General features: G+C 38.8%; 1 protein-coding gene across 2 annotated transcripts; it reads left to right on the top strand.

Annotated features, from left to right (window-relative positions):
* Positions 1–111: 111 nt before the first annotated feature.
* Positions 112–27217, top strand: TMEM64 (transmembrane protein 64). 2 transcript variants are annotated; one of them, XM_019453423.2, is made up of 3 exons: positions 115–1119; positions 17751–17906; positions 23359–27217. In XM_019453423.2, the coding sequence occupies exons 1-3, from the start codon at positions 322–324 to the stop codon at positions 23548–23550; spliced, it is 1146 nt and encodes a 381-aa protein (XP_019308968.1). In that variant the 5' UTR covers positions 115–321; the 3' UTR covers positions 23551–27217. The 2 variants fall into 2 exon arrangements, with proteins under 2 accessions (XP_019308969.1, XP_019308968.1); XM_019453424.2 differs by lacking the exon at positions 17751–17906 and having other exon boundaries at positions 112–1119.

Below are 27217 nucleotides of genomic sequence, written 5' to 3'. Positions count from 1 at the left end.
GTCCTTGTAGTGGGCTGGACTGTGCGTCACGGGGGGCGGTGCCAGAACGCCGCTCGCGCTAGGCCCCGCCCCCGCGCCGAGGCCCCGCCTCCTCTGGCCGAAAAGGGGCGGGCCCGGCCGGTGCTGGGTCCAGAGTTTTCACACTCTCCGCCGGACCCGTCCCTCCGCCGCTGAGTCCTTACCCTCACCCCGGGCCGTCTCCTGCCCCCTGAGCGGACGCAGGGAGTCGAGGCAGGGCGTGAGGGGCGCCATGAAGGGCCGCCGCCTGACAGGCGCCGCGGCGGGGGGGCTGGCCGGCTGAGGGCCCGCGCCGGCCGAGGCATGTGGAGCCCCGGCGGGAGCCTGCTCCAGGCACTCCCCCGGCTCCTGCAGCACGCCGCCCTCCTGGGCCGCGCCGAGCTGCCAGCCCGCTGGGCCACGCCGCGGGCGGCGGGCGGGGACGACGCGGCGGATCGCCTCCCTCGCGGGGGCGGGGCGAGCGCGGCAGCGGCGGCGGCGGCTGCCTCCGGCGCCCTGCTCGGCGCCTATCTGGAGCGCCACGGTCCGCCTGCGGCCTCGGAGCTGCCGGCGCCGGGCGGGGCCTTGGCGGGCGGCCCCGGGAGCGGCAGCGGCGGCGGCGTGGTGGTCGGCGTGGCGGAGGTGAGAAACTGGCGCTGCTGCTGCCTCGGCAGCACCTGTTGGTGCCGGAGCCTCGTGCTGGTGTGCGTGCTGGCCGCGCTGTGCTTCGCTTCCCTGGCCCTGGTCCGCCGCTACCTGCAGCACCTCCTGCTCTGGGTGGAAAGCCTCGACTCGCTGCTGGGGGTCTTGCTCTTCGTCGTGGGCTTCATCGTGGTGTCGTTCCCCTGCGGCTGGGGCTACATCGTGCTCAACGTGGCCGCGGGCTACCTGTACGGCTTCGTGCTGGGCATGGGACTTATGGTGGTGGGCGTCCTCATCGGCACCTTCATCGCCCATGTGGTCTGCAAGCGGCTCCTCACCTCCTGGGTGGCCGCCAGGATCCAGAGCAGCGAGAAGCTGAGCGCCGTTATTCGCGTGGTGGAGGGAGGAAGCGGCCTGAAAGTAGTGGCGCTGGCCAGACTGACCCCCATACCTTTTGGGCTTCAGAATGCAGTGTTCTCGGTAAGTGGTATCCCGCTGCCCCCATCCGTTTCCAGGGCTGTTTTCCAGCGGTCTTGTGACGGCCCTGGGAGGGCGCTCCATCAGACAAATGCCAACAGAGAAGTGACATTGACAAACAGGAGTTCCGATCACTTTGCGTCGCGCGCTGAGGAATCTTACGCAAATAAAACCGATTTTAAGTCGGGGCCTCAAAGGGACATCTGGTAGAGAAAGAACTACTCCTTTTTGGCGTATAAGTTTGATTAAAAACGAAGAGTCCTTTTAACTTTAAGGAGAAATGAATGAAAATGTCCATGGTATACATTTGCCATCGTATTTCTGTAGCAGCTTTGGCAACAGTCAGGGAGTGACGGCTTCACATTCCTAGCTTTCCCTCTTGCCTGCATAAATGCATCCCGGGTTTTGACTCAAGTTTTTAAGGACACGGGGGCTAAAGGAAGTGTTTGGGTAAACAGTGGAGGGCGTAGCTTCAGACTCCATATTACAGAGTTTCCTAAAATTTGTAGTAGGCCTTTTCTCCATAAAGTATAGTTTGCTTTGGTACAATGCAAAGGGAGAAATCCTCCAGTTCATTTTTCTTTGGAGGAACTTCATTTTGAAATCACTAGGTAGAGGATAAAACAAAATAGGACGTATGACCTTTTACCTAGTGAGCATATATTTTTCTTTATACACACCTACCTTTTTGTTTTGTTTTTTTGTCCGATACTCGTATGTTCTGCTTATCCAATTTAGCTTTCTCTAGCTCAGTGCAACTGAGGAATAGGAATACTCCTAGGGAGGAGATCATCCGACTGGAAGAAAGGAAGCCAGTCTTTACAAACTTCATGACTTTGGAACGAATGATTAACTCTCTCTTCCCTTGCTTTCCTCTTTTCTAAAGTGAAGGGGTTGAACTAGATTACTGAGTTCCCCAAATTCAATGATTCAAAACTACAAAGAGTTCATACAGAGATTTCTAGGAACTCAGCCCTTCAGCTTGACTTAAATAAAACTGTATGGAAGTTAAGAGATACAGCATTCAAAACCATAGGGATAGATGTATTTTATATTCTGTTAGTGATTCTGATACATTGTATTGCTTCAAAAACAAATTCTCTCGAAACTTTCTCATTTTGCTTTGTATTAAGAATAATTCCAACCACCCATTCCTAAAAGATAAAAATTGGTATTTTTAGGAGTGTGGTATCCTTTTAAAGCCCAAATGACTTCTGATTCATTTTTGTGAATAATTTTTTATCACCACCAATCGCTCTTAAAGCAATATATAACTTTAACAAGCTGTAACCATCAGGTTAAGCAACATGAATAAACTCGCAGTTTATCTAAAGAAAAAAAAAAGAATAATTCTAACCAACCTACCCCATTTTTGTGATGAAATTAAGAATTTTTTTTTCTTTTCTTTTTTTAAACATCTTTTGCAAATCTCATGTTCATTCTGACCAACATCAGCAATGGTTGTAGAATGAAGCTCATGGAGGCATGGAGATAGCTAAGGGGTTTTCTGTGAAGAGAAAGTTTGGCGTTTATGGTGGTTTGATATGTTTTTTGACTTAAATTTTTCCCTTTTACAACAATCTGTAGTATGAAGTATAAACATGGAACTTTGACCTTATGTTGGATAATAATAGATCAAGTGTCCTAAGACTTTGGAAGAGGGTTGGGACTAAGGAACCCGAATACTTTCCTTCTAACGTTTGCTTTGTTCTCCAGTATGGCTTGCATCCTTGTGTGTTTTCTTGTTCACCTACTATGTGCTTACTATCCTAAGCTCTTCACAAATATTATTTGTAATCTTTAAAACAGCCCTGGAGAATGTGCTTATGCGTATAGTGTAGACTCTTGTTTAATAGTTTGGAGCACAGGACTGGTGCTCTAGAGGCCTGTCGTCTGCATACAGTCTGGTGACCTTGGTCAAGTTGCTTATCCACTCTGTGGTCAGTTCCTTATTTGAAAAATGGGGGAAGTAGTGGTACCTACTTCATAGGATTATTGAGACCGTTACATAAGGTAAACATGCAGTAGAGCCTGGCTTAACAAACACATGTTGGTTTTTGTCACCATTACGATTTGATTACCCGAGGGCACCTAAGTACTAAATAAATGGTAAAGTAAAACTCTGCACTATGGTTTGATGATAGGGTCTCAACCCATGGCTCTATTTCTGCATCGCATATTAAGTACGTAGTGTAGTCCTGGTTATATAATGAGGATTCATTATATATTTATTAATTAAAGGTAGGACAGTTTTTTTTTTTATAATGTCTTTTTAAATCTGTGAATAAAAAGTTATAGTTTGTGCTTGGAAATAATTGAACGTAATTATGTAGTTGAAACCACACTTGACAAGGGGCAAGTCTCAAGTTGGTGCTGTGGGTTCAAGAGAAAAGAAGGAAAAAAAGAAAAATGTTCTCTTGAAATAGATATTATTGGCACAGTTTTACTGGGGAAGAGACAGAGGCTCAGCCCTCCAGTGACTTGTTCAGGGTCACTCACCTACCAGGTGGGGAGCTGAGGTTGGGAACCAAGATGGGCTGATAAGGTGCGTTATACTGTAAAATTCTTACTTCTAGCCCTAAGCAGGGTGGGTTGTAGAGCCAGTGGATATAGTCTGTTACTTTCTCTTTGGTCATTTCTGTTATTCTTAACTATCTGCTTTAGTAGTTCTTTCAACCAAAAAGCTTACTGAATTCACCCAGGGTATGTGGATGAAAAGAAAGCTTAGGTTAGACTGATTTTTGCTATAGTTTGACTTTCTCTTCTGCTTTGTATAACATTCTACTTCCACCCTCTGTATCCCCATAAACCTCTGACTGCCCACAGCTGCCTGCTTCCCAGGCATATTTCTCTTTTCTTTTTCCCTTCCTGTCTTTTTAAAGATCTTCCTCCCCCCTCTTTCTCCTCTATTCCACTTAAAACTCATTTTCTTAATGTCCATGATTAAAGAAATTTATCTGAGCTTACTTTAAGTGAGATATAGTGATCATGAGAGGCATAGGCTTTGCAAATAGTCCTTGATTAGCCCATGATGAGTTCTGAAGGTTAAATAAGCTAGTGCAGTGAAGGTGGTCTTTGCCTGACACATAGTCAATTCTCAGTCTTTGTTAGCAATTATTATTATTAGTGGTGGAGGTAAGTGGTATTTACATTTTAAAGGCAGAAGTTGATTGTAATGGTTAACATATAGAACAAAAGGGGTTTTCCCTTGCTTTGTGTCTGTTATTAACCATATTTCTTTGCTCTTCCCGTCTGTGCTAAAAAGGGATATGCAAGCTGACCCCCCACTTTTGAAACTGTTGAAATAGGAAAAAAGTACATAACACTCTATAGTATCAATTCTTAGATCATAAGAAATATAATTTCCCAAGTACATATCCCAAGTACATACAAAAATGTAGCTATTGTTTTTGCTGGGAAATAGTTAAAGCTCCTCCCTCCCCATTTTTAATGTTGTATCTGTAGTTATTACTGCCTATTAAGAGAGATCTATAGACTTATAGTTTATGTGTGCTTCTAACTACTGTTCTTTATGGACACACCTCTAGGGTGAGCATTTCTTTCTTTCTTTCTTTCTTTCTTTCTTTCTTTCTTTCTTTCTTTCTTTCTTTCTTTCTTTCGAGAGCACAAGTGTGGGGGAGTAATAGAGAATCCCAAGCAAGCTCCATGCTGTCTGTGCAGAGCCCCATGCAAGACTTGAACTCTGGAGCCGAACCATGAGATCTTGACCTGAGCCAACATCAAGAAATAGCCGCTTAACTGACTGAGCCACTCAGGCACCCCTAGGATGAGCATTTCTTACAGCTTCTGTCGGGACAGGCTACATTGTGCGGTAGTGAAAACCCCTCCATCTCAGTAGGTTCAGAATTAAAGGTTTGCTTACCTGTTGACAGATCCAGATTCAGCTCGGTTTGGGGAAGGGGCAGGGAATCTTTGCTTTATGTCACTTTTACCCTGGGATCCAGGCTGACAGAGCCACCCTCTTTCACTTGGTTACTGGGACACAGTGGATTGCCTACTGGGTTTTAAAGCTTTCATCTGGATATAATCCCACTTTTCACTGCCTGAACAAGTTACGTGGCCAGCGCTGATTTCAAAAGAGCGATGCGTGTGCCAGGAAGGAGATAAAACTGGGGTGTTTGGGTAGCAGTCTTCATGACTCTGTCACTTGATTACCTCCTCTCTCCCCCACAACTAATCTTGGCTAAACCCTGTGGATTCTGCCTCCTGAACACTTCGGTTTGGCCCACTGCCATCAGTCTGGTTCAGGCGTCTAAGCCTCCTACCTGGTTCCCTTGCCTTTGGGCTAAGGATTTCCAGTTTCTTCTCTCTCCAGAAAAATCTGATTTTGTTACTCCCCTGCAGGAAACTCTCAAGTGGGTTTTCTTTTCCCCTCAGGATAAATTCCAAACCCTCACAGCATACATACCTCTGCAGCCTGTCTCCTGCCATTCCTTGGTTACTAAGTGCCTTTTGATGTGTTAACTTCTTGAATCCCAAGCATTCTAAGAGGTACACATGATATTTCAGATTCAAACAGCAAGTCTTGCCTGTAGCTTTGCAACTTCCAAGTTTTCCTTTTTATCAGTTGCTGGAAAACACACTAGTTCTTAATAGAGAAGGACAGTTGGTGGAGATGTAGAAGGAGCTGGAATCCTAAAAGAGTAAAGCCGTCTAGGAGACACTTGTCTGTAAAGTTGAAAACTGAAAACATTCACAAGAAGAACATCCCATCCTATATTTAATGAGCATTAGAATGGTCTTGTAAGTTCTGTTCTAAGATGCCCCCTTGGAGACATCTGGACTTTTCTACAGTTTGCAGTTACCTTCTGTGAAATGTCAATTTTAATCCCCAAAATATTATGTGATAATTGGTTGTTATGAGTAACAGAATTCATAATGATACTTGCAGCTGCCAGAAGGGAGATCCTAAAAGTCATTCTCTTTTTTTACTTTGGTCATAGAAAAACTTAAAAAGTCAAAGGTGTGGTAGGTTCCTTTTCTTACATAGTTCCCCATGGGAAATTTTGTTTCCATCATCATTTAATTTTTGAAACCTAAAATAAAAACATGAAGCAAAGCGTGAAAGATTCTCTTATTCATATGTTATATACCACTTTGCAGTTTGCAGAACAAATTAACATACATGATCCTCCTTAATCATTACAGCAGTCCTTTGAGGGGCTATCCTTGCCTAAAAGGTGGAGTGATATAGAGGACAGATATCACACCCTTGAAATCAGACTTGGTCCTGACATTCAGTGTGACGTCTTGAGATACTTATAGTTACTCTTTTGAGCCATACTTTCTGTTGTAAAGTGTGTTTAATAATACTTGTTACGTGATGTGACTAAATATATACTTTGCTCATTATTTACCATTTCCTTCTCGCTATCCTCTGCATTCCAAAAGGAGGGCATTGAAACTCAGAGTTTTTTTTCTTTTGTAATTTAACAGAAATATTTGTATTGCACTTACTAACTGCCAGGCACTGTTCTCACAGGCACATAGTGACTTGTTTGATGCTCATATCAACCCTAAACCTCATCTTACCACTAAGGCAACTGAGATACAAAGTGGCAAAGTAACCCAAGAGCATACAGTTCGTAAATGGTAGTCATGAACTTACCCAGTATTCCATTGTTGTTCCAAGAAGAGCTGAATTTCTCAGAGATTTCTTGGTTCTAGTTTCAGAGCACTTGCCCTATAGCGCATCACATAAATATTATGGAGGACTTCCCACGTGTCAGGCTCTGGGCACAGTCCTACATAGTTGAATTAGACATCATCCCAGGACTCTACAACAGGGGTCAGCAAACTGGTCCCTGACTAGGTCCACTGTCTGATATTATATGGTATACAAACCAAAAATGTTTTTTTCATCTTCTTAAAGTTTATTTATTTAGAGAGAGAGACAGAGAGAGAGAACTTGCACGCAGGGGAGGGGGGTTGGGGTGGGGTCAGGAGGGGCAGAGAGATTGAGGGAGAGAAAGAATCCCAAGCAGGCTCTGCCCTGTTAGTGTGGAGCCTGACACAGGGTTTGAACTCAGGAACCATGAGATCATGACCTAAACTGAAAATAGACGCTTAACTAACTAAACCACCCAGGCACCCCAGGTTTTTTCATTTTTAAATGATCGGAAGAAATGTCAAAAGACTATTTTGTGCATGTCAGAGTTACGTGAAGTTCAAATTTCAGTGTCTAAATAGTGTTATTGGACTACAGCCATGGTCATTCATATTTATATTAGTTGTGGCTCACTTTTAAGCTAAAATGGCCCAGTTGCAGTAGAGACCCTATGGCCTACAAAGCCTAAAATATTTCTTGCCTGGCATTTTATAGAAAAAGTTTGTATTAGAGCTTCATCAGTCACTGTAATAAAGCAACCATTAAGCTGAGCCCTGCAACTGTAGGAAGAGGCCCTTATGCTCTGCTATGTGTCTTATTTACCTTTGTATTTAACAAAATTAAATGTATTTTTTAATAGTGTGGGTTTTTTTTTTGTTTTTTTGGGGTTTTTTTGGTTTATTTATTTTGAGAGAGAGAGAGAGAGGGAGGGAGAATCCCAAGCCGGCTTCACTGCCAGCTCAGAGTCAGATCTGGGGCTCAGACTCATGAACCGTGAGATCACAATCTGAGCCAAAGTTGGCTGCTTACCGGACTGAGCCACCAGGTGCCCCTGACAAATTATGTTTTTGAAAACAAAAGCAATAAATATATGTGCACTGTGAGTAAAATGCAAACAAAATAGAAATGAATAACTTAGTAAATTTAAAAGTGCACGGCCTGACCCCTCACCCTGGCTCACTTCTCATTGGAACCATTTTAAAGAAGTATGCGTTAGCTGGGGTGCCTGGGTGGCTCAGTCGGTTAAGCGTCTGACTCCAGCTCAGGTCATGATCTCGCAGTTCGTGAGTTCGAGCCCCGCGTCGGGCCCTGTGCTGGCAGCTCAGAGCCTGCAGCCTGCTTCGGATTCTGTGTCTCTCTCTCTCTGCCCCTCCCCCGCTCGTGCTCTGTCTCTCTCACTCTCAAAAATGAATAAATGTTAAAAAAAATGTTTTCTCGTCTTAAATTCTTTGTCTGTATCATGGATATAGCCACAGATTCAAGTATAGTTGATGGGTTGTGATACTTGTCACTGTACCAGTGTATCTAATGATCCTTTCTTCTCCCTGTTAAAATACACTGATTCACTGCCAGTGGTATAGTTTGGAGGGAATAGAAAGATGGAGATCAGGCTGTATTTTGAAGGAGCTTGGGGTCTGTCTCTGAAGGGTCACATATGGCCAAGTTGACAAATGTGATGCCACCTCAACTCACACCCTTAGGCCCCACAGTACATGGAGTACAACTGGCCATTACTTCCTTGAAACTGTTTGCCCCTCTTTGTGCTTTTCTTCAGTTATCTCATCAGTTTCTGTGGTTTTTATGCTTCATCTTTGGGCTTACAATTCACAAATCAGTATCTCTAGCCTACTGCATCTTTTAACACATACTGAATGTCTTATTACCCCTTCCTAGGTAAAAAAAAAAAAAAAATTCTTTAAAAGCAGACAAGTCTTATTAAAACTTACTTCAACAATATTTCTTTAGCAGTGTTCGTTGTAAAATTTGCAAAGTATAGTAAGTACAAAGAAGAAAACAGTCATTAACATTTTAGTGTTTATTTTTCTAGTCTTTGCCTTGATGGCTGCATGTGCTTTCCTTATATAACATTGTGAGTAAATGTTGTAAATGATTTTTGTGGCCTCTTACTGGATGTAATGAGCATTGTGGTTATTAAATTTGGCACAGAATGACAGACAGTGACCACACAGTCAACTATGGTTTTCTATCTTTGTATTTGTATCCCTGCTGAGAGCTGGGTCTTATGTATAGAAGGCATTTGATAAATTTTTGTTGGGTGAGTAAAAATAATTAGCCTATATAGTTTTTCAACTCTATAATAAGATCTTTTTGACTATGTTGCAGAAATTATATGCAGTAATGTATGAGTGTATTTCTTTTCTGGGGAAAGGGTTTAGTGTGTGTGTGTGTGTGTGTGTGTGTGTGTGTGTGTGTGTGTGTATGTATTAATCAGATTCTCAAATGGATCCGTGACTCTTAAAATATTTAGGAACCATTAAAAACAATTCCTCATTTAGGGACATCAAACTAATGAAAAAGTCTGTGTATGTGAAGATGGCCTCTGCATTGTAAATAGACCTACTGACCTAACCATTTTTGTCAGTAGAAGCCTGTACATTGAAAGCCTCTTCAGCTGTTAGAGTAGGGTCTCTCCGAGCCCCTGCCTTGTTTTTTTCTTTCTGGTAGCAAGACTTTCTCAGTACTTTCACAGTTGCCACTTAACCAGAAGGTCTCAGCCTTGACATTAGTTTGACCTCAGAGATTACTGGAAATGCTTTTAGTATTTATTCAGTGTTCACTTAATAAGTAACTAGTAAGTGTCTAATCTGTGCCCACGGCTGTTCTAGATGCTAGAGTTATTGCAGTACATAACGTAAAGTTCATCCCAAATCCCTTAAGGTGCTTACAGTCTAGTGGAGAAATCGCATTCTGGGTATACTATGGCATACATTTTGCTGATAATTTCCATTTATAACATGATTTCCTTTTGGGGGACAGAGGAAGGTATTCTCAATTTCAGAACAGATGATTACAAGTAGACTTGCATCCTAACCTGTTTAAAAACTGACAATTATTGTAAGTCTCCACATTTATAAAACAGTTCTGATGTTGATATAGTCAGCATCCAATGAACATATATTTAGCACCTAATAATATATAATGGGCATCTTGCTAAAGACTAGAGACACAGTGAAGAATAAAACAGATAGGTCCCTTTCTTTACAAAATTTATAGTCTGGGGAAGGGGTGAAGGGCAAACAGATGGTGAAGTCTTCGGTTACTCACTAGTGTGAAGGGGACTGGGGAGTGACAGTGCCTAGTGTCCTGTCAGAGAATTTGAATGCTGTTCCTAATGCAGACCTGGAAGCTTAGGGAAGGTTTGCTAGAGACACTGATGACTGAATAGTGAAAGACAGTGTAGGACTTTTGCCCAAGTAGAGGAGTGGGAGGAGGTGTGAATTTCCTCTCCAGAAGGAACAATGTACAATGGCCCAAAAGGAAAAAAGAGCAAGAAGTGTTCTAAGAACAAGAGAATTTTGATGTGCCTGGAACATAATGTGATTTGAAGCATGAGATAATCAGAGGCTAGGGCGTGAAGCACTTTGCCTGTTGAAAAATGTGAACCTTATTCTGATGGCAGTCAGAGTTAAAGCAGGATTAGATTTGCATTTTTAAAGTTTTTAAAAAAATTATTTTTTTATTTTAGAGAAAGAGCAGCTGGAGAGAGGGGTAGAGGGAGAGAGAGAGAAACTCAGGCAGGCTTCACCTCAACGCAGAGTCTGATGCAAGGCTTGCTCCCATGACCCTGGGATTATGACCTGAGCCAAAATTGAGAGTTGGGTACTCAACAGACTGAGCCACCCAGGCACCCCTGCATTTGCATTTTTAAAAGATTTCAGCAGGAATTAGCATAGGTGGTGAGTGCAGGTTAAGTCTGGGTATGGAGACTAGGGAGGAGAGATTGAATAGGAATAGAACAGACAGTAGGTAGATTTCGTAGGTATTTAGAAAGTGGAATTGACAAGACAGGGCAAATGAATGGATTTGGGAATGAGGGAGGAATGAACTGTGTGACTGACTTGTGATGTGTCTAGCTAGGGGACACAGGGAGAGGTATTTTGGGAGGGAGGGAAAAGGAAGGGAGAAGGGGCAGTTAATATTTTTTCTTAAACTGGTTTTGAAGTTTTTATATTTCTGGAAGTGAATACTACAGTTGACTCTCAAACAATGCACTGAACCCCGCCCTCCGCTCAAAAATCTATAAATAACTTTTGACTCCCCAGAAAACATAACTATTAATAGCCTACTGTTGACCAGAAGCATAAGGAGCCAATTCACAAATATTTTGTATGTTATTATATACAAATAATGTTTTATCTACTATGTTCTTACAATAAAGTAAGGTAGAGAAAAGAAAATATTATTAAGAAAATCATAAGAAAGAGAAATGCATTTACAGCATTGTATTGTATTTACTGGAAAAAGTCCATGTACAGGTATACCCTGCACAGTTCACACCCTTGTTCAAGGGTCAAGGGTCAAATAGTTGCCATTTCAAACTATTTCTGAAATACTGATAAAGTATTTTGAGGATATATATATGATAAAACACACAGTTCATCAATAAATAGTAATTAGATGAAAAGATTAAACTGTACTCACTTTCGTTTCCTTTGATCATTCCTTTCTTAAAAATTATTTTGGGCCAGATGGCCAACAGGCATATGAAAAGATGCTCAATGTCACTCTTCATCAGGGAAATACAAATCAAAACCACACGGAGATACCACCTCACGCTGGTCAGAGTGGCCAAAATGAAGAAATCAGGGGACTATAGATGCTGGCGAGGATGTGGAGAAACGGGAACCCTCTTACACTCTTGATGGGAATGCAAACTAGTGCAGCTGCTCTGGAAAACAGTGTGGAGGGTCCTCAAAAAATTAAAAATAGATCTACCCTATGACCCAGCAGTAGCACTGCTGGGAATTTACCCAAGGGATACAGGAGTGCTGATGCATAGGGGCACTTGTACCCCAATGTTTATAGCAGCACTCTCAACAATAGCCAAATTATGGAAAGAGCCTAAATGTCCATCAAATGATGAATGGATAAAGAAATTATAGTTTATAAACACAATGGAATACTACTTGGCAATGAGAAAGAATGAAATATGGCCATTTGTAGCAACGTGGATGAAACTGGAGAGTATTATGCTAAGTGGAGTAAGTGAGGCAGAGAAAGACAGATACCATATGTTTTCACTCATATATGGATCTTGAGAAACTTTAACAGAAGACCATGGGGGAGTGGAAGGGGGAAAAAAAAAGTTACAGAGAGGGAAGGAGGCAAACCATAAGAGACTCTTAAATACTGAGAACAAACTAAGGGTAGATGGGGGTGGGGAGAGGGGAAAGTGGGTGATGGGCATTGAGGAGGGCACCTGTTGGGATGAGCACTGGGTGTTGTATGGAAACCAATTTGACAATAAGTTATATAAAAAAATAAATAAAAATAAATATTTTGGGGATTCATGATTTTTTTCTGTATAATATTATTAAATATGTGTTTAATTATAATTTACCTTAATGCAACCTTGTCAATAAAACAGCATCCATGTTGTATAAACCAAGAAAATTCAGGAAAGCATAATTCACTAAAACTAATATTAGATTCATAGAACTGTGGATAAAATTTGAGTTCCTCTGAATACAGTAGATCACGTTTATATTCTTAATTAGATCTATGTCAAGATATTCTAGGTAAAAATTAGATAAAGTTTCTTAGTGGATTAAATTAAAGCCGGTAAAACCGTTGTATAAATAGCTATAAACTGAAAAAGTGGAGGGGCTTGAGGCAGGGCTGCCTGGCGAGGGTACTTAGTATGGTGCCTAAGAGGACAGCAGTCCCAGGGTTCCACAAGCAGTCGAGTGATGCATCTGAAAATAGAGGTTCTCTTACTGTCAGCCCCAAACGTAAGTCGGCTCTTGCTCTTCAGAGTTAAGCATTTTTTTTCTTTTTCTGTTTTTTTTTTTGGTTGTTGTTGTTTTGTTTTTTCCTTCTCAGGTGGGCTGTTTGTTTTCAGGATCTATTTGGTACAAGGGAATGTTCTACATTAACCCCCACTGGCCCAGAGAAGTGAATTACATCCCCAAGTAAAAGCCCAGTACCTTAAAAAAAATTTTTTTTTTAATGTTTATTTATTTTTGAGACAGAGAGAGACAGAGCATGAACGGGGGAGGGTCAGAGAGAGGGAGACACAGAATCCGAAGCAGGCTCCAGCCTCTGAGCTGTCAGCACAGAGCCCGACGTGGGGCTTGAACTCAAGACTGTGAGATCATGTTGTGAGCCGAAGTTGGATGCTTAATCGACTGAGCCACCCGGGTGCCCCAAAAAGCCCAGTACCTTTGGGAATAAGAATGCATAGGATCACCTGGGTGGTTCAGTTGGTTAAGTGTCTGACCTTGACCTCGGCTCAGGTCATGAGCTTGGGGTTCCTGAGTTCAAGCCCCGCAGGAATGCATATAGTTTTATGGTGCTTCTAGAGTATTAAAAGCATGGGAGGATGGCAGTCAAGTAACATTCACCATCCCTAAAACTCTTACTGGAGTATTTATGATCATAGAAACCGACTAATAGGACAACAATGGCATCCTAGGTTGAGATTTCTAGGAGTTCTTTGGAGTAGGAAAACAATCTTGAGCCAAGATCCCAGGATATTATAGATAGGAATTCCAATGGAAATATTCTGGGCTCACATTTAATGTCTTTCTGGCAAGTAGGACAAGCAGACAGATTTTTAAGAAGTTGGTGGATAAGAACTTACTGAGAGAAGTTTGGATAGGTCTCTTTGGGAACAAGTATTCTCACTTTATTATGATTTTCAAAGAATGGAGCTAGATGCAGATTCTGAGTAACATCTTAGCATGTAGGAAATGCTGTAGTACAATAATCTGGAACCTGTTTAACTTAATGAGTTAGTAATAGTTAAAAAAACTGTGTGTGTGTATGTGATTGTGTTGCTGTTCTGGTTAAATTATTTGACACTCCAGCAACATTGTTTACAATGATTAGCTGAAATTTTTTGCTTTCTTTGGATATACATCTTTTCAGAAAGGGCATGTATTTGAACAATAACACTTGTTTTTTCCCTAGGATGAGGTTTTGTCAAAAAAGGGTTTGATGAACTTTGATTTCTGCTTTGGACAAAGGAGTAAAGAGTTGAGTTGCAGAGTTGTTTCACATTTATGAGATCTGTTCTTAATATCACCATTTGGATATTACTGATGTCCTATCTGAATGTCAGTTTTGCATTTTAGAGAAACTTCATTACTTCATTAAGTCTTCATTTAAAGACTATGGACTAAAGCTTTGCATTCTGACATTTTGGGAATTGAAATATTTATTTTAAAGACAAATTTCGGGGCACCTGGGTGGCTCAGTTGGGTAAGCATCTGACTCTTAGTTTCAGCTCAGGTCATGATCTCATGGTTCTGTGAGTTCAAGACCCACATCAGACTGCGCTGACAGTGCAGAGCCTGCTTGGGATTCTCTCTCTGCCTTTCTCTCTCTCTCTCAAAATAAATAAATAAACTTTAAAAAAGTAAGATAGCTTCCAAAACATGCAATGTCATCTTATTAACTGCAGTATCATAGTTTTTGTGATTCATTTTTTTGTCATATTTACTCATTTTATATATTTGACATGTTTATTATAAGAAAGGTCTCTGTTCCTATAAGTACTCCAAACTGACAGAGGAACCTTTCTTCACCCCATTCACATCATTCCTTGACTATACATTCCCCAGTACTTTTCTACTGGGTACAGACTTATTTCTCTTTTCCCTCCGGGCCCCTAACAAGTATCACCCAAGTATTTGTCCTGTACAGGCTTCCCTTGCGTGTGCTCTGTACACAATCCAAACCTCACTGCCAACTTCACTGATACATCCTGTACTTTCTGTATCACATTTCCTTGTTCGTTCTCTTCTTAGAACGCCTTAGCTTCCTCATCCCACCTATCTCTGCTTGCCAAACGCATATTTAGGTTTCAGAGTCCATTTTGAATGCTGCTTTTTTTTTACATGGTTGCCCTTTGGCCCCTATTCCTGCAGCTCATACTAATCCCTGTTTACTCTTTAATGCTCCACACAGTCCTTCTCAAACCCCCCTTCCTGGGATAGTTGATGTGTCCTTGTCAGTTTGTAAATCCTTTGAGGTAGAAGTTGTACCCTCCTTTCTGTCTTGCAGGCACCTACCGGAACATCTTGGCCTGGGCAACATGGAGTCAGTGATTGTTTAGTTGAATTGTTAACCAGTCACTATAGTATTCTTTCCAGACCAGCAGTGGCACGTCTCCAGTTAATGATCTGTGCATAGAGATGAATGTAGCTTTACTGAAAATAGGACTTACAGGATTATTAGATTAGATTGTAGTTAGACTAGCTGTAGGTTACTCTTTTAACATATCAGATCTTCACATTAGCAAATAGAAGTTTAGTAAAGTGGCCAAAAACTTTCTTACATACAAGTAAACCGAGATGGGGCTATAGAAAAGTTACTCTCAAAATTAAAAGCAGGAGCAACCACAACACAAATGCTTAGAGATAAATGAATAAGAAATGTATAATATGTGAATAAAACCATCAAACTTTAGTAAGAGATGTGAAAGGTTTTGAATAATTATAGACGCATTTCTGGATAAGAATATTGAATATTCTGGGGATTTCAGTTCTATTCAGATTAATTTAGAAATTTACCTTAATCCCAGTAGAAAATTTGCTGATTTTTTTCTTTTTGAATGATAGAATGGTCCTAAAATGTATCTGTAAAAATGAATAGGTATGAATAGTTATGGCATTTTTAAAAAGAAGACTAATAAAGGGGTTTGCAGGATAGGGAATTCTGTATCCAGATATTAACTGATAGTCTTTACAACAATCTGGTTTCAATATAAGATTTAAGATGTCAGTGGATAGTGTTAGAGCTCCCAGTAGACCCTTTTACATATAATTATTTTATTTGTTATAAAGAGTAAACATCACAAATCATAGGAGAAGTTATTAATTAGTCAATAAGTAATGCTAGGAAAACTGGCTACTGGAGAAGGGGAGGAATAAGGCTGTATCTTCACCTTTAATTAAATTCCAGAAGGAATAAGTGGTAAATGTTAAAAAGGAAAATAGAATCAGAAGAGAAATGCAGGTAAAAAAAAAATAAATCTAAAAAGACCTTTTAGAGCTAAAAAAAAAAAAAAAAGGAAAAGTCAGAGGAAAAGATAGGTAATATTTGATTATACAAAAATTATGAAACATTTGTATGTCAAAACATAAAATTAAAAGATAAGGAATACTTTAGAGGAAAATGTTTGCCAAATATAATGGACAAAGGTTGCCCATATATATGAAGAGCTCTTATGAATAAATAAGAAAAAAATTAACATTCCAGTAAAATTGGGCAAATATGAACAAGGAAAGCCATAAAAAATGCAAACAGAAAAATGTATATTTAAAACTAATATTAATATATATTAAAATGTATAGATTAAACAATCATAAAATATCATTTTTACCCCATCAACTAGGAAAGATTGAAGTTTAATACTTAAAGTTGGTAAGAGTATGATGAAATAGACATACTTATGCATTATTTATTGATAGATATGTAAATCAGTGTGAACTTTTTTGGAAAACAGGTTTTATTGTTAGATCCAGTAATTCTACTCCTAGTGATGCATCCTAAATAGTGGAGATACATATTGTATTAGTCATTTCTTCCTGTATAACACTCCAAAAGGGGGGTGATTTAAAAATAAGCATCTATTATCTCAGAGTTTCTGTAGCTTGGGAATTCCTGTGCAGCATAGCTGGGTGCCTCTGACTCAGGTTTCTTTCACAACCTTGCAATCAAGGCGTTGGCCAGGACTCTATTTATCATAAGGCTTGGCTGGGGGAGAATCTGCTTCCAGGCTCACTCATGTGGCTGTTGGCTGGCCTCAGGTCTTTGCTAGCTGTGGGCTTGAGGACCCTAGTTCCTTGCACATGGTGCTCTCCATGGAGCTACTTACCTGCTAGAGGGACAGCTGAAGGTCCATTCTTTTTGTAACCTAATCTTGAGAGAAACATCTCCTCACTTCTGCCATAGTCTGTTTGCCAGGAGTAAGTACTAGGTCCAACTCACATTCCAGGGGAAAATACCACATAAGGGCATGAATACCAGAGGACGAGTTTTGTTGGAATATTTTAGACACTCCCACACAGGTTAACATACAAAGGTTTGCATCGGAGTTTTTTTTTTTTAACTTATAATAGCAAAAATATAAATACATAATCACATATACACAAGGAAACAAATAAGGAAGCAATTGAAATATTCCATAGCAGAAGAATGCTTAAATTGTACCATATCCACACAGTGGTAGTGTAATTGCGTAGTAATCATCATGTCTACCTTTTTGAGAGTCAGTCCCGTGCTAGGCATTTGCTCCTGACTGTACTAATATTTCTGATCCTGACAACAACCATGTTATTACCTTCAGGTCACAGCTGAAAATGCTGATTCTCAGAGACAAAAGAGTTCATTGAATTCTCAGCACCGGCATGCCATCATAGGGTTATCTGGCTTCAGAGCCCAGTAACCACACTGCCGTTGAAACACGCTTATGAAGATTTCTAATGACATGAGGAAAACTTACAAATCTGTTTTTACACAGTGATCCGCGTGTGTGCACATTTTATTTACATCAAAGAAAAAGATTGTCGCAAATGTTATCTTTTAGTGGTAGAATCATGGAATATTAAAATTTTTCTTTAAACTCTTATTTCATTCTCAATCTACATTCTACACGTATACCCTTTATAATCATTTTAAAAAATGAGAATGCTTTGTAAAATATTTCAGCTCCTTCTACTCCCAAGGAAAAACCATTAGCAAGACTTGTACACACAGTTTTATGTAAAATTGAAATTTTACTTGATAACGAATCATTCCCTTTAATCTGCTCTTCTAGATTACTGATCTCTCCTTACCCAACTATCTGATGGCATCTTCGGTTGGACTGCTTCCTACCCAGCTTCTGAATTCTTACTTGGGTACCACCCTGCGGACAATGGAAGATGTCATTGCAGAACAGAGTGTTAGTGGATATTTTGTGTTTTGTTTACAGGTGAGTTTAAGGCTAAGGGTTCTCTCTCTCTCTCTCTCTTTTTTTTTTTTTTTCTTTTTGTATGGCATTGTTTATTTTAAACCTAACAGATTTCATTGAGAATGATTTAAGAGAATTTTTCCTTTTTATTTCTTTTCTTGTTCTTTCAATCATACTTCATATTTTTACAACATTTACATTTTAACTGTGGATATATGGAAGTGTATAGAACTGAACTGATGCTTCTTAAAAATTCTCTTAAAACAAAGGGAATGACAAAAATAGGGTTCTTTTTGTAGTGATTTTCAGTCATCACTCTATTTCGAGTTTTTGTGAAGTGTTGTTAATACTATGTTTCTGAAGATAATTTTAGTGGGATTTGGTAGGGTTGGGTTTTTATCTGACTTTATCTTCAAATTATTGAACTCTCTAATTGGTATTTTTTAAAAAATATACTGGCAATGTAATTTTTTTTCTAGTACAATTTGATGTAGAAAAAAATGGTTTTTTTTTTTTAGAAAGGATTGCTTTATAAAAGTGTCTGAAGTATTCCATTAAAAATTCAAGTAAGATTTGCATAATGGATTATTATTACCATGCAAATTGTAATATAGTTTAGGGTGATACAATTCCATATAAAAGGTTGATAAAAGAAAAAAATCCTGTTATGTAGGCACATTTATTCAGTGCCTTTAAGTTGCAACGGGAAGAGTTCAAAATTCATTTCGTTAGTTGTGCTATATTTGCTTCCTGAGATTTATGAAAATATACAATCACCAAAAGTTTTGATGGTTTAGTAAGACGATGATAATAACTTTTGAGAGCTTTATATGCCATATATTTAAGCTCATTTAATCCCTACCAAAACACTAGAAGGTATGTCCTTTTCTTATGTCCAACTAATTGCGTACATCTCTCCCCAACTCTTCGTGACATCAGCAATGGCAGGAATATTTATACTATGGAAAATGGCAGGTGCTCCAAATCAAGACTCCTACCTCTGATCTCCAAGAGCTAGTTTATCAGCACACCAGTAGATAGTGATTTGTCTAAAGTCTCAGCTGCAAGGGGTTGGACCAGGACATGAACCAAGGTAGTTGGCCGTGGGAACCATGCTCATAGCCAGGACGATAGGTTACAGAGCAGATAACACTAAGATAGCCAGCTTATCTTCCTGGTCTCTTCACTTGCTAGGTTTAATTTATAGTTATTAAATATATGCTAATCATATTACAAATTTGCTTTTAGCATTATTCTTAATTTTTAAGTTACTATAGTAAAAATACTATGATAAATAAAGCCAGAGTTGATTTTCTTTGTGCTTATGTAGTAGAAGTTTAGTAAGTCCAGAAATATTTACATTGAGCTATAAATAAAGCTTATCAATTGAATGGCTTACTTTAAGAAAAAATTTATAACATTTTTCCTATTCGGGAATCCATTTTGTTTTTACTTGTTTGTACAAAGTGATACATATGTACATATACACACACACACACACACACACACGCATGATATATATATATCATGCGTGTGTGTGTATGTGTATATATTTTAAAGAACCTGGATGATAGATTTTTAAAAAAATTTTTTAAATGTTTATTTCACTTTGAGAGAGAGACACACAGAGTGTGAGTCAGAGAGGGGCAGAGAGAGAGGGAGACACAGATTCTGAAGCAGGCTCCATCCAGGCTCTCAGCTCTCAGCACAGAGCCTAACATGGGGCTCAAACTAATGAGCCGTGAGATCATAATCTGAGTTGAAGTTGGACACTTAACCAACTGAGCCACCCAGGCACCCCATGAATGATAGATTTTTTTTTAAGTTTATTATTTATTTTGATAAAAAGAGAGAGAGTGGCTGCAAACAAGGGAAAGGCAGAGAGAGAGAGAGAGAGAGAGAGAGAGAGAGAGAGAGAGAGAGAGAATCTCAAGCAGGCTCCACGCTGTCAGCACAGAGCCCAATGTGGGGCTCAAACTCACAAACCGTGAGATCATGACTTGAGCTGAAATTAAGAGTCAGAGCCTAACCAAGTGGGCAACCCAGCTGCCCCTGAATGATAGATTTTTTTTTAGCATATATTTAAGCACATTTTATATTTTTTTTAGTGTTCTGAAAATGAGTAACCCATTCGAAATACCTTTTTTCCCATTACATTATGTTTGAGTAATTAGAATTGGTCATTATCAGTAGTTTTCATAAGTTTTTCATTATTTGATACTTTGTTTCTATGTATCTTAGTAAATCACTCAACTATAATTAGTGGAGTTATAATAGAACAAAGTAGTTCATGCATTTGTCAGTAGTGCTTCTAAAAATATAGGGTCTTGTTTTTTTCCAACAACTTCTTACCCCTTTGAGTTGACAAATTTCAGCTTAGGCTACAAGACAGGGGGGAAAGGCAAATATTTTTTAGCCCAGACGTTTATAAAAACAACAAGGATTTCATTCAGCTGACAAAAGAACACAGAATAAAACAAGAGGGAAAAGAAGTCCGCGTGAAGAGGGAAACTAACATGGGAACAAAGGATGAAGCTTAGGTTAAAGTTAGTAGAGTAAGTGTATTCGTGAGGTTTCTCATATTTGCTAGAAATAAGTCACTCGTCTGCCTCTGAGCTTTATAGCCACCTAAATAGAATCCACAGCGTCTGTAAAATTAAAGCAATACAAAATAGATGTTCAGAGGAAGGAACAACTATTTCTTGTACAAAAATCCAACTTAAGATGCTGTGGTCTTGCAATTCAGTTACTCTTGTCCATGCCCTGTATTTTTCGGTGTACCCACCGGCCAAAACCCTGGATGAATCCAAGTTTTGGTATGTTTTGCACCTGTTGTTTTGGGGGAAGTCATACAACCACATTGGTAATATTTAATTCATGATTGCAAAACTTCTGGTTTCTCAGTATTTCCCCATAGCTTAACTGTTTCCTTTGTCTTCCCACCCCCCGTTTCCTCAATGACTAGGGCAAAACCTATCTTCACTCCTCGTAATTTTGGCTCCTGTCCCCACTTTCCACTTCATTCTCAACAGATTACCTTTCTTGATTAACAGAAAAATCAGAAGACTTCAAGTGGGAAACCCCTCAATTTCCATCTAAGAAATCTACTAACTGGTATTCTGCTCATGTTCTCAGCCTGCTCTCTAGTTGACGGTGGAGGAGATGCCTTTCTGTGGAAGGCTGGTCCTTTTGTTGGTGTTTGATTCTTTTGTGTTCATAAGGAAACTTTATAAAACAGGTTTTTGTTCCATTTTTTTTTTTTTTTTTACTCTTTAATAAGGTAGTATGTTGGGGAAAGAATCAGCACATATTGCCAGGCCCTGGTTCTACAAGGGCATCTGGGGAAAATCCCATGTAAAGATTTTACCCTCACTGGAAACATGAAAGAGTTTTTCACTAGATCTAAGCCTACTTTCTGTGGCTGTCATCATTAATTTTGTCAAAATCAGATATACTTTCCAGTTTTCATCTGACTTGAACTCTCAGCAACCTAAGATTCTTTTTAAAACGCTTTCTTCCCTTAGCTGTTTTGATTTTTTTTTTTCCCCACGTGCTTGGTTCATTTGTCAGCATCTCTTCTTCTTTGCACCCCACAATTGATATTCCTTAAGATTCTAGCCTAAGCTTTGTGTTCTTACTCTGAAAACTCTTCTTCCTGGAAATGCAGTTATTACGGTGGCTGCTATTAGGTTTATTTGCGTAAAGACTCCCAAATACACATCTTCAGCTCAGCCTTCTTTCTAAGCTCTGGACCCATTCACTGCACTGCCTTGGATATCCAACAGGCACCTCAAATCCAGCACGTCTGAGGCAGAGCTCAGCAGCTCTCCCGCACCCTCCCCAAGTCAGTTTTCCACATCTTTCCATGGTGTCACCATTAACACTGATAGGTGTCAAACTTACATATCAGTTAGTATATCTTGTTTTTTTAGGAGAGCAAATACAGCATTTGAAGGCCCACCTTTAAAATACCTAATTTGCTCAGAATTATGGGGCACCTTGGTGGCTCAGTTGGTTAAGCATCTGACTTGGGCTCAGGTCATGATCTTGTGGTTCGTTAGTTCAAGCACGCGTTGGGCTCCATGCTCACAATGCAGAGCCTGCTTGTAAGTCTCTCTCTCTCTCTCTCTCTCTCTCTCTCTGTGTCTCTGTCTCTGTTTCTGTCTCTCCCCCTCTCCCTCTCTGTCTCCTTCCCTCTCTCTGCCCCTCCCCTGCTCTTGCTCTCTCTCTCTCTCTCTCTCTCTCTCAAAATAAATAAATAAGCTTAAATAAGAATTTTATTGAGTACTGGATACCCATTTATTAGTGCCCCCCCCTTGCACAAGTTCCAAGTTCCCCTCGCTAACCCACCCTCACTATGCTCTGCCTCGGCACTTCCCTCACTACCCTCAATGCTTCTATTTAGAATATTTTTCCCACAAAACTGTTAAAATTATGGACAGGCTTTTATTTTATATCATGTTATATTTTAGGGTCACTATGGTTAGAGTAGCCTTTGAACTTCTTTGAAACTTACTGGGACATTAAAAATTACCTGTCCTAACCTCGTTGCCTGAGAATATTTGCTCCAAATTCGAAAGCACTGACTTACAAATGAAGTTTGGAATAAATACCGTTTAGAAGATATGTACTGCCTAGACATTCTGATGAACTGTATATAGAATGTTAAAGCACATTAACATATAAAGAGGGACCACAGGTTCCTATAGGACAGTGGGAGAAGCCTCCCTAGTGATGTGAAATCACATCACTCGTCGAGCGGTTAAGTCAAGACTAGCACCGGATTTTGATTTCAATGCGTTTTTTCATAGCCCTTTGGCATTTTTTTCTTGATCATCATGTTTTCCTTTGTTTTTGCTTTTCCTTAAGTACAGACAGTTTCATGTTCATGATCTCTTGTTAATTTCTTTTGAAGTTTATTGACATTTCACTTTTTTAAAGCGGTTCATAATATTTTAAAGTTTGGCTGCACCAGATAGTTCATTTGTAAATGGTAGTGCTTCTCTCTAAGTGGGCTTGGGAATACCTGTGGACATTTATAGTCCTGCAAAGAGATATTACATTAATTACATTAATAAAGTTTAGCCAGCTATTGCCTCTATTTTAGACTTTTTTGTTTTGTTTTGTTTTTTTATTTTATTGTTTTTATTCCTTGAAGGAAGCTGTTTGGTACCAGGAGACGAGTTTGACTTGTATCAAGCAAACATCATTTATATGGACTAAAAAGGATGTATGCGTGCTAGCCTGATATCCTCTGATGGTTACTTCTAGATTTCAGCCCTCTCTTCCCAGTTGAAGCAGCCAAGGAAAGAATGAATGGAAACTCTGTGTAACCCATTTAAAAATCTTACCTGACCATATTGGAGAGGCATCCCGTTTGAAACATTTCTAAGCCAAATATTTATGGGATTTATTTCTCCATGTTTTTCTGTGTAAAATATGATTAACTGTCATGTTTTATTTTTGTCCACAGATTATTATAAGTATAGGCCTCATGTTTTACGTAGTTCACCGAGCTCAAGTGGAACTGAATGCAGCTATTGTAGCTTGTGAAATGGAACTGAAAACCTCTCTGGTTCAAGGCAATCAACCAAATACCAGTGGCTCTTCATTCTACAACAAGAGGACCCTAACATTTTCTGGAGGTGGAATCAATATTGTATGACTCTAACAAAATGTATGATTGTTGAGAGCTAGTGTGCTGTCCAAGGTCTAGTGGTCACCTTACTAGTGGGCAGAGACAAGTTCTAATTGCATTACGGCACAAACAAAACTGACTCGTTTTTAAATTGCACAATTTTTTTAAAGGAAGAATCATTTTCTGGATATGTAAGTGTAAACGTAGATGCAAATTTGGGCTGCACCTCTTTATCGTTTATTATGCCCGCAATGGCCTATAGGTCTGCACTTTAGTGTTTTTTAATTGTTTTCTTTCTGGGTACTTACGAACAAAGAAATAACCCAAATATTTTTCTGCTTAGTGTCTTTATTTATAAAGTCCCTGAGTAGTTGTTTGCATCTTCCCTACTTACAATGATGAGTAGAAGTATGTAATTTTAAATGTATGACATTATTTAGGTGTTCTTTGTCCTTTCCAGAAAAGATAATGTTTTGTTTGGTTTTGTTTTGTTGTTTTAAGAGGGACCACTTTGCCTCCCTTTTCTTTACTAGTTAGAATATAGACATTAACTTTGGGTTGAATGTATTTTTGCAAGCATCATTGCAGGGCCATTTACACCTATTCACACAAGCTTAAATCCTACATTGTGGGACTGAAGTGCTCTTAAGATACCTTTTTATTTTCACTGTGTAATATGCAAGGCAAAAGGGAAATTATTTAATGGATGGTGGCTCAAATTAGAACTCAAGTTCTAATTCCATTACATTGGCTTTACGCTCATTAGATCTTTCATCAAAGGGCTGTCCCATTGCAGTCTTACTAAAAAGTTTTAGTAAAGTAAATTTCTTTTTCTTTTTATATTCATCATTAGGCTTTGAGATAAAGATCTACTCTTTTAAAATGATGGGCTTTCCATCATTAAAGATGTCACTCAGGTGGCCTTGTTTGATCAAATCGCCTTTTTAAAAAACCAAGCTTTAAAATCATGTTTATAATACCACCGAATTACATATATATTTGTCCCCATAGTCTTCAGCTTTAAAACTATAAATGTAATATCGACTTAATACCCAAATTTGTATTATTTGCCCTACTATAACGTAGGTTTATTTTGTTTGTTTTTTGGTACTTGTTTTTCTCTGATAAGACTCAGGAATTCTGAAATGTGAAATTAAGTCTCAATTCTTTCTCTTGTAGCATGAATTGAGTGTATTTATTAATAGCACTTAGGAGTATAGCATACAGTAATTTGGCATATGATCCGTATGACATATGTAGTATTCATTTATCATCTTATGTTTTTAAAATGGTTTAATTGTGAACTTAATGATTAGGTTTTTACAACCCAGATTATAGACATGAATGCACATTTTCTGGTTGGTGTCTTTTTTGGCTATGAAGAGTCTACCTTATCAGAGACCTCCCATTTGCCTTTTCCTCAGGGTAAAACCTTTGCCCTGATTTACTAAAGTGCAAAAGAGTTCTTTTGGGAGCAGGTTATTCTAGTCTTATGCTAGAGAATGCATTGCATTTAATCATTTTAATGCATAAGTTTTTTGCCCTATTGCAGTCATAATTGTTTTCCTTTCCTCTATAACGCATAAATTTTCTCACCTTTGGGTAATGGTGAAGTTCACTTACATGTTGATGCCAAGAAGACCTCAGTGCAAGTGATCTTAGAGGCACCTGGGTCTATAGTACTTAATTGGCCTCTAGTCTTTCTTTCATTGATAGAAAAAATATATATAATACTGGAATATTCTTATTCTTTTTTTAAATCCTAATTACTTGTTTAGGTGTTTTTATTTTTTAAAAGAATTTGTTTAATAATCCCAGTGAACAATATGTTTGATTTATTCTTTTCTAACTTGACAATATTTTTCTTGTGCTTCTTGTTTGTTGGTTAGTTTTTGTTAAAGGAATCATTTAAGATCACTACTTTCATACTTGTGTTACACTTCATGTATTTTGAAGTGCATTTATTTACTTAGCATTTTGTAACTTGAATAATTTCACCAAATGAATCCCTTTTGGTAGTTTGTAATGAGTTCTCCCAGTTGTTGCATTTTGTTTCATACTTAAATATGTAAAGGTAGAAGAGAAATAAATTTTCTGTATTCTGCCCATCATAATTTTATATAATAAAATCATCCATTTTTACTTAAAATAGTATGGTTTTACTGTTTCTAAAATACTAATCTAAAGCTGCAGTTTTCCTTTTCTTCATTATTTCTGGCCTCCAAGTAAACAATAATCCATTATATTCATGCCATTTGTCAGCTGATTTTTGGTTACTGGGTTTTAGATGTGCTCTCTAAAAGTTGTACGAAGTATTGCCATGCCTTATTCACTCCATCTTTAACCCCGCATCCCCGGTTTATGGCAGCAACAAGTTTCTCCCGGATCTTTTTATGTTGCCCAAATAATGCCTCCAGTCATACAGTGTGTGTGTTTGTAAAATAAAATTTTTTTGATTTCTCAAACTGCAGCATAGAGTTGCTTTATGCACATTAAAAAAAAAGCATACAATATACATAATTTCTAAATCTGATGAAAGATACGCTCTATTTTTGGTTCTTTGGACCTTTCCCCTAGTTTTCCATACTTTCTGGTTTATTGTTAATGATTTTGTGTATTCTGCCAAATTTTGTCATGTGGACTATTTTAAAACAGCACCTCTTTTTAAAAACAGGTACATAATTAAACGTGCTTTCATGTCCATTTTCGTTTGATCATATGATTTGTGAAATACGTTGAAATCTGTACTCTGGTTTATGAAAATACCAGAACCCAATCTCTGTCATTAGAATGTGTGTTTTGAGTTTGTGTTCAAGAGTGACTGTGTGGGTTTGTTCCCCATACTCTTGTTTTATGTACTTTGTAACCAACTGCAAACCTTGCTAAGATGATTTTGCTTTGATAGGGTCAAATATATGACTATGAAACATTTCCCTCCTTGAGAGGCTAAGTTCACTAGTAACTCTTCCTTGTTCTTGCTGTAACTGAGCTAAGTGGTATAGCTACAAGCATTTCCCGGCGTTTCTGTGTGTGTTAATGTGCAATGCTGATTTGGACTGTTCTTGGGGGAAGGTGCTCTGGCTTATTTATGTATTTGTGGGACTAGCTTTACAATGCTTGAGAAAGCAGCTAGGTATGTGCTGGGTGATACAGGTAAATCCTTAGATGCATGGTAAACTAAATCTGTGCTATTCAGAAGCAAGTGGCATTTGCAGAGAAGAAGAAAAGTATATGAGGACCTCAGGAATAGTGATACTGACCTAGGTTGATGACTTTGGTGATGGAATCAGAGGCCACTCAGGGTATCAGAATGATGGTCAAAATAACACTATCTGGTTTTCAGATTAGATGTTGCTAATTTCTGTTATAATTAGCTATTTAGAAAATAATTTTTTTAATGGTCATCTCTTTAATTTTAAAAGCCTTTAAAGAAGGGAGAGGAATCTGTTCCACAGGATATTTGAAACTCAGGAGTTCTAATAACCTTGCATATTGAACATAAACTATTCATTTATTTCACAACTAAATTATAACATGGTACTTCTGAATTGCAAAGTAATTGCTGCAAACTATTTTCTATGGTAGCTAAAGATTTAAAATAGATCATTCTAAAGGTGAATCAGTAAAATCTCTTGATAATTGATACCCTAGATCACTTGTGTGCCTGAGAAAATAAAAGGTAATGTTTTATCTT

Source organism: Panthera pardus, unplaced genomic scaffold (assembly GCF_024362965.1).
Source record: "Panthera pardus isolate Hobbes unplaced genomic scaffold, ASM2436296v1 HiC_scaffold_7, whole genome shotgun sequence".
In the NCBI taxonomy this organism is placed as follows: Eukaryota; Metazoa; Chordata; class Mammalia; order Carnivora; family Felidae; genus Panthera; species Panthera pardus.
Note: the sequence above shows the minus strand (reverse complement) of the source record. Positions and strands in the feature narration are given on the sequence as shown.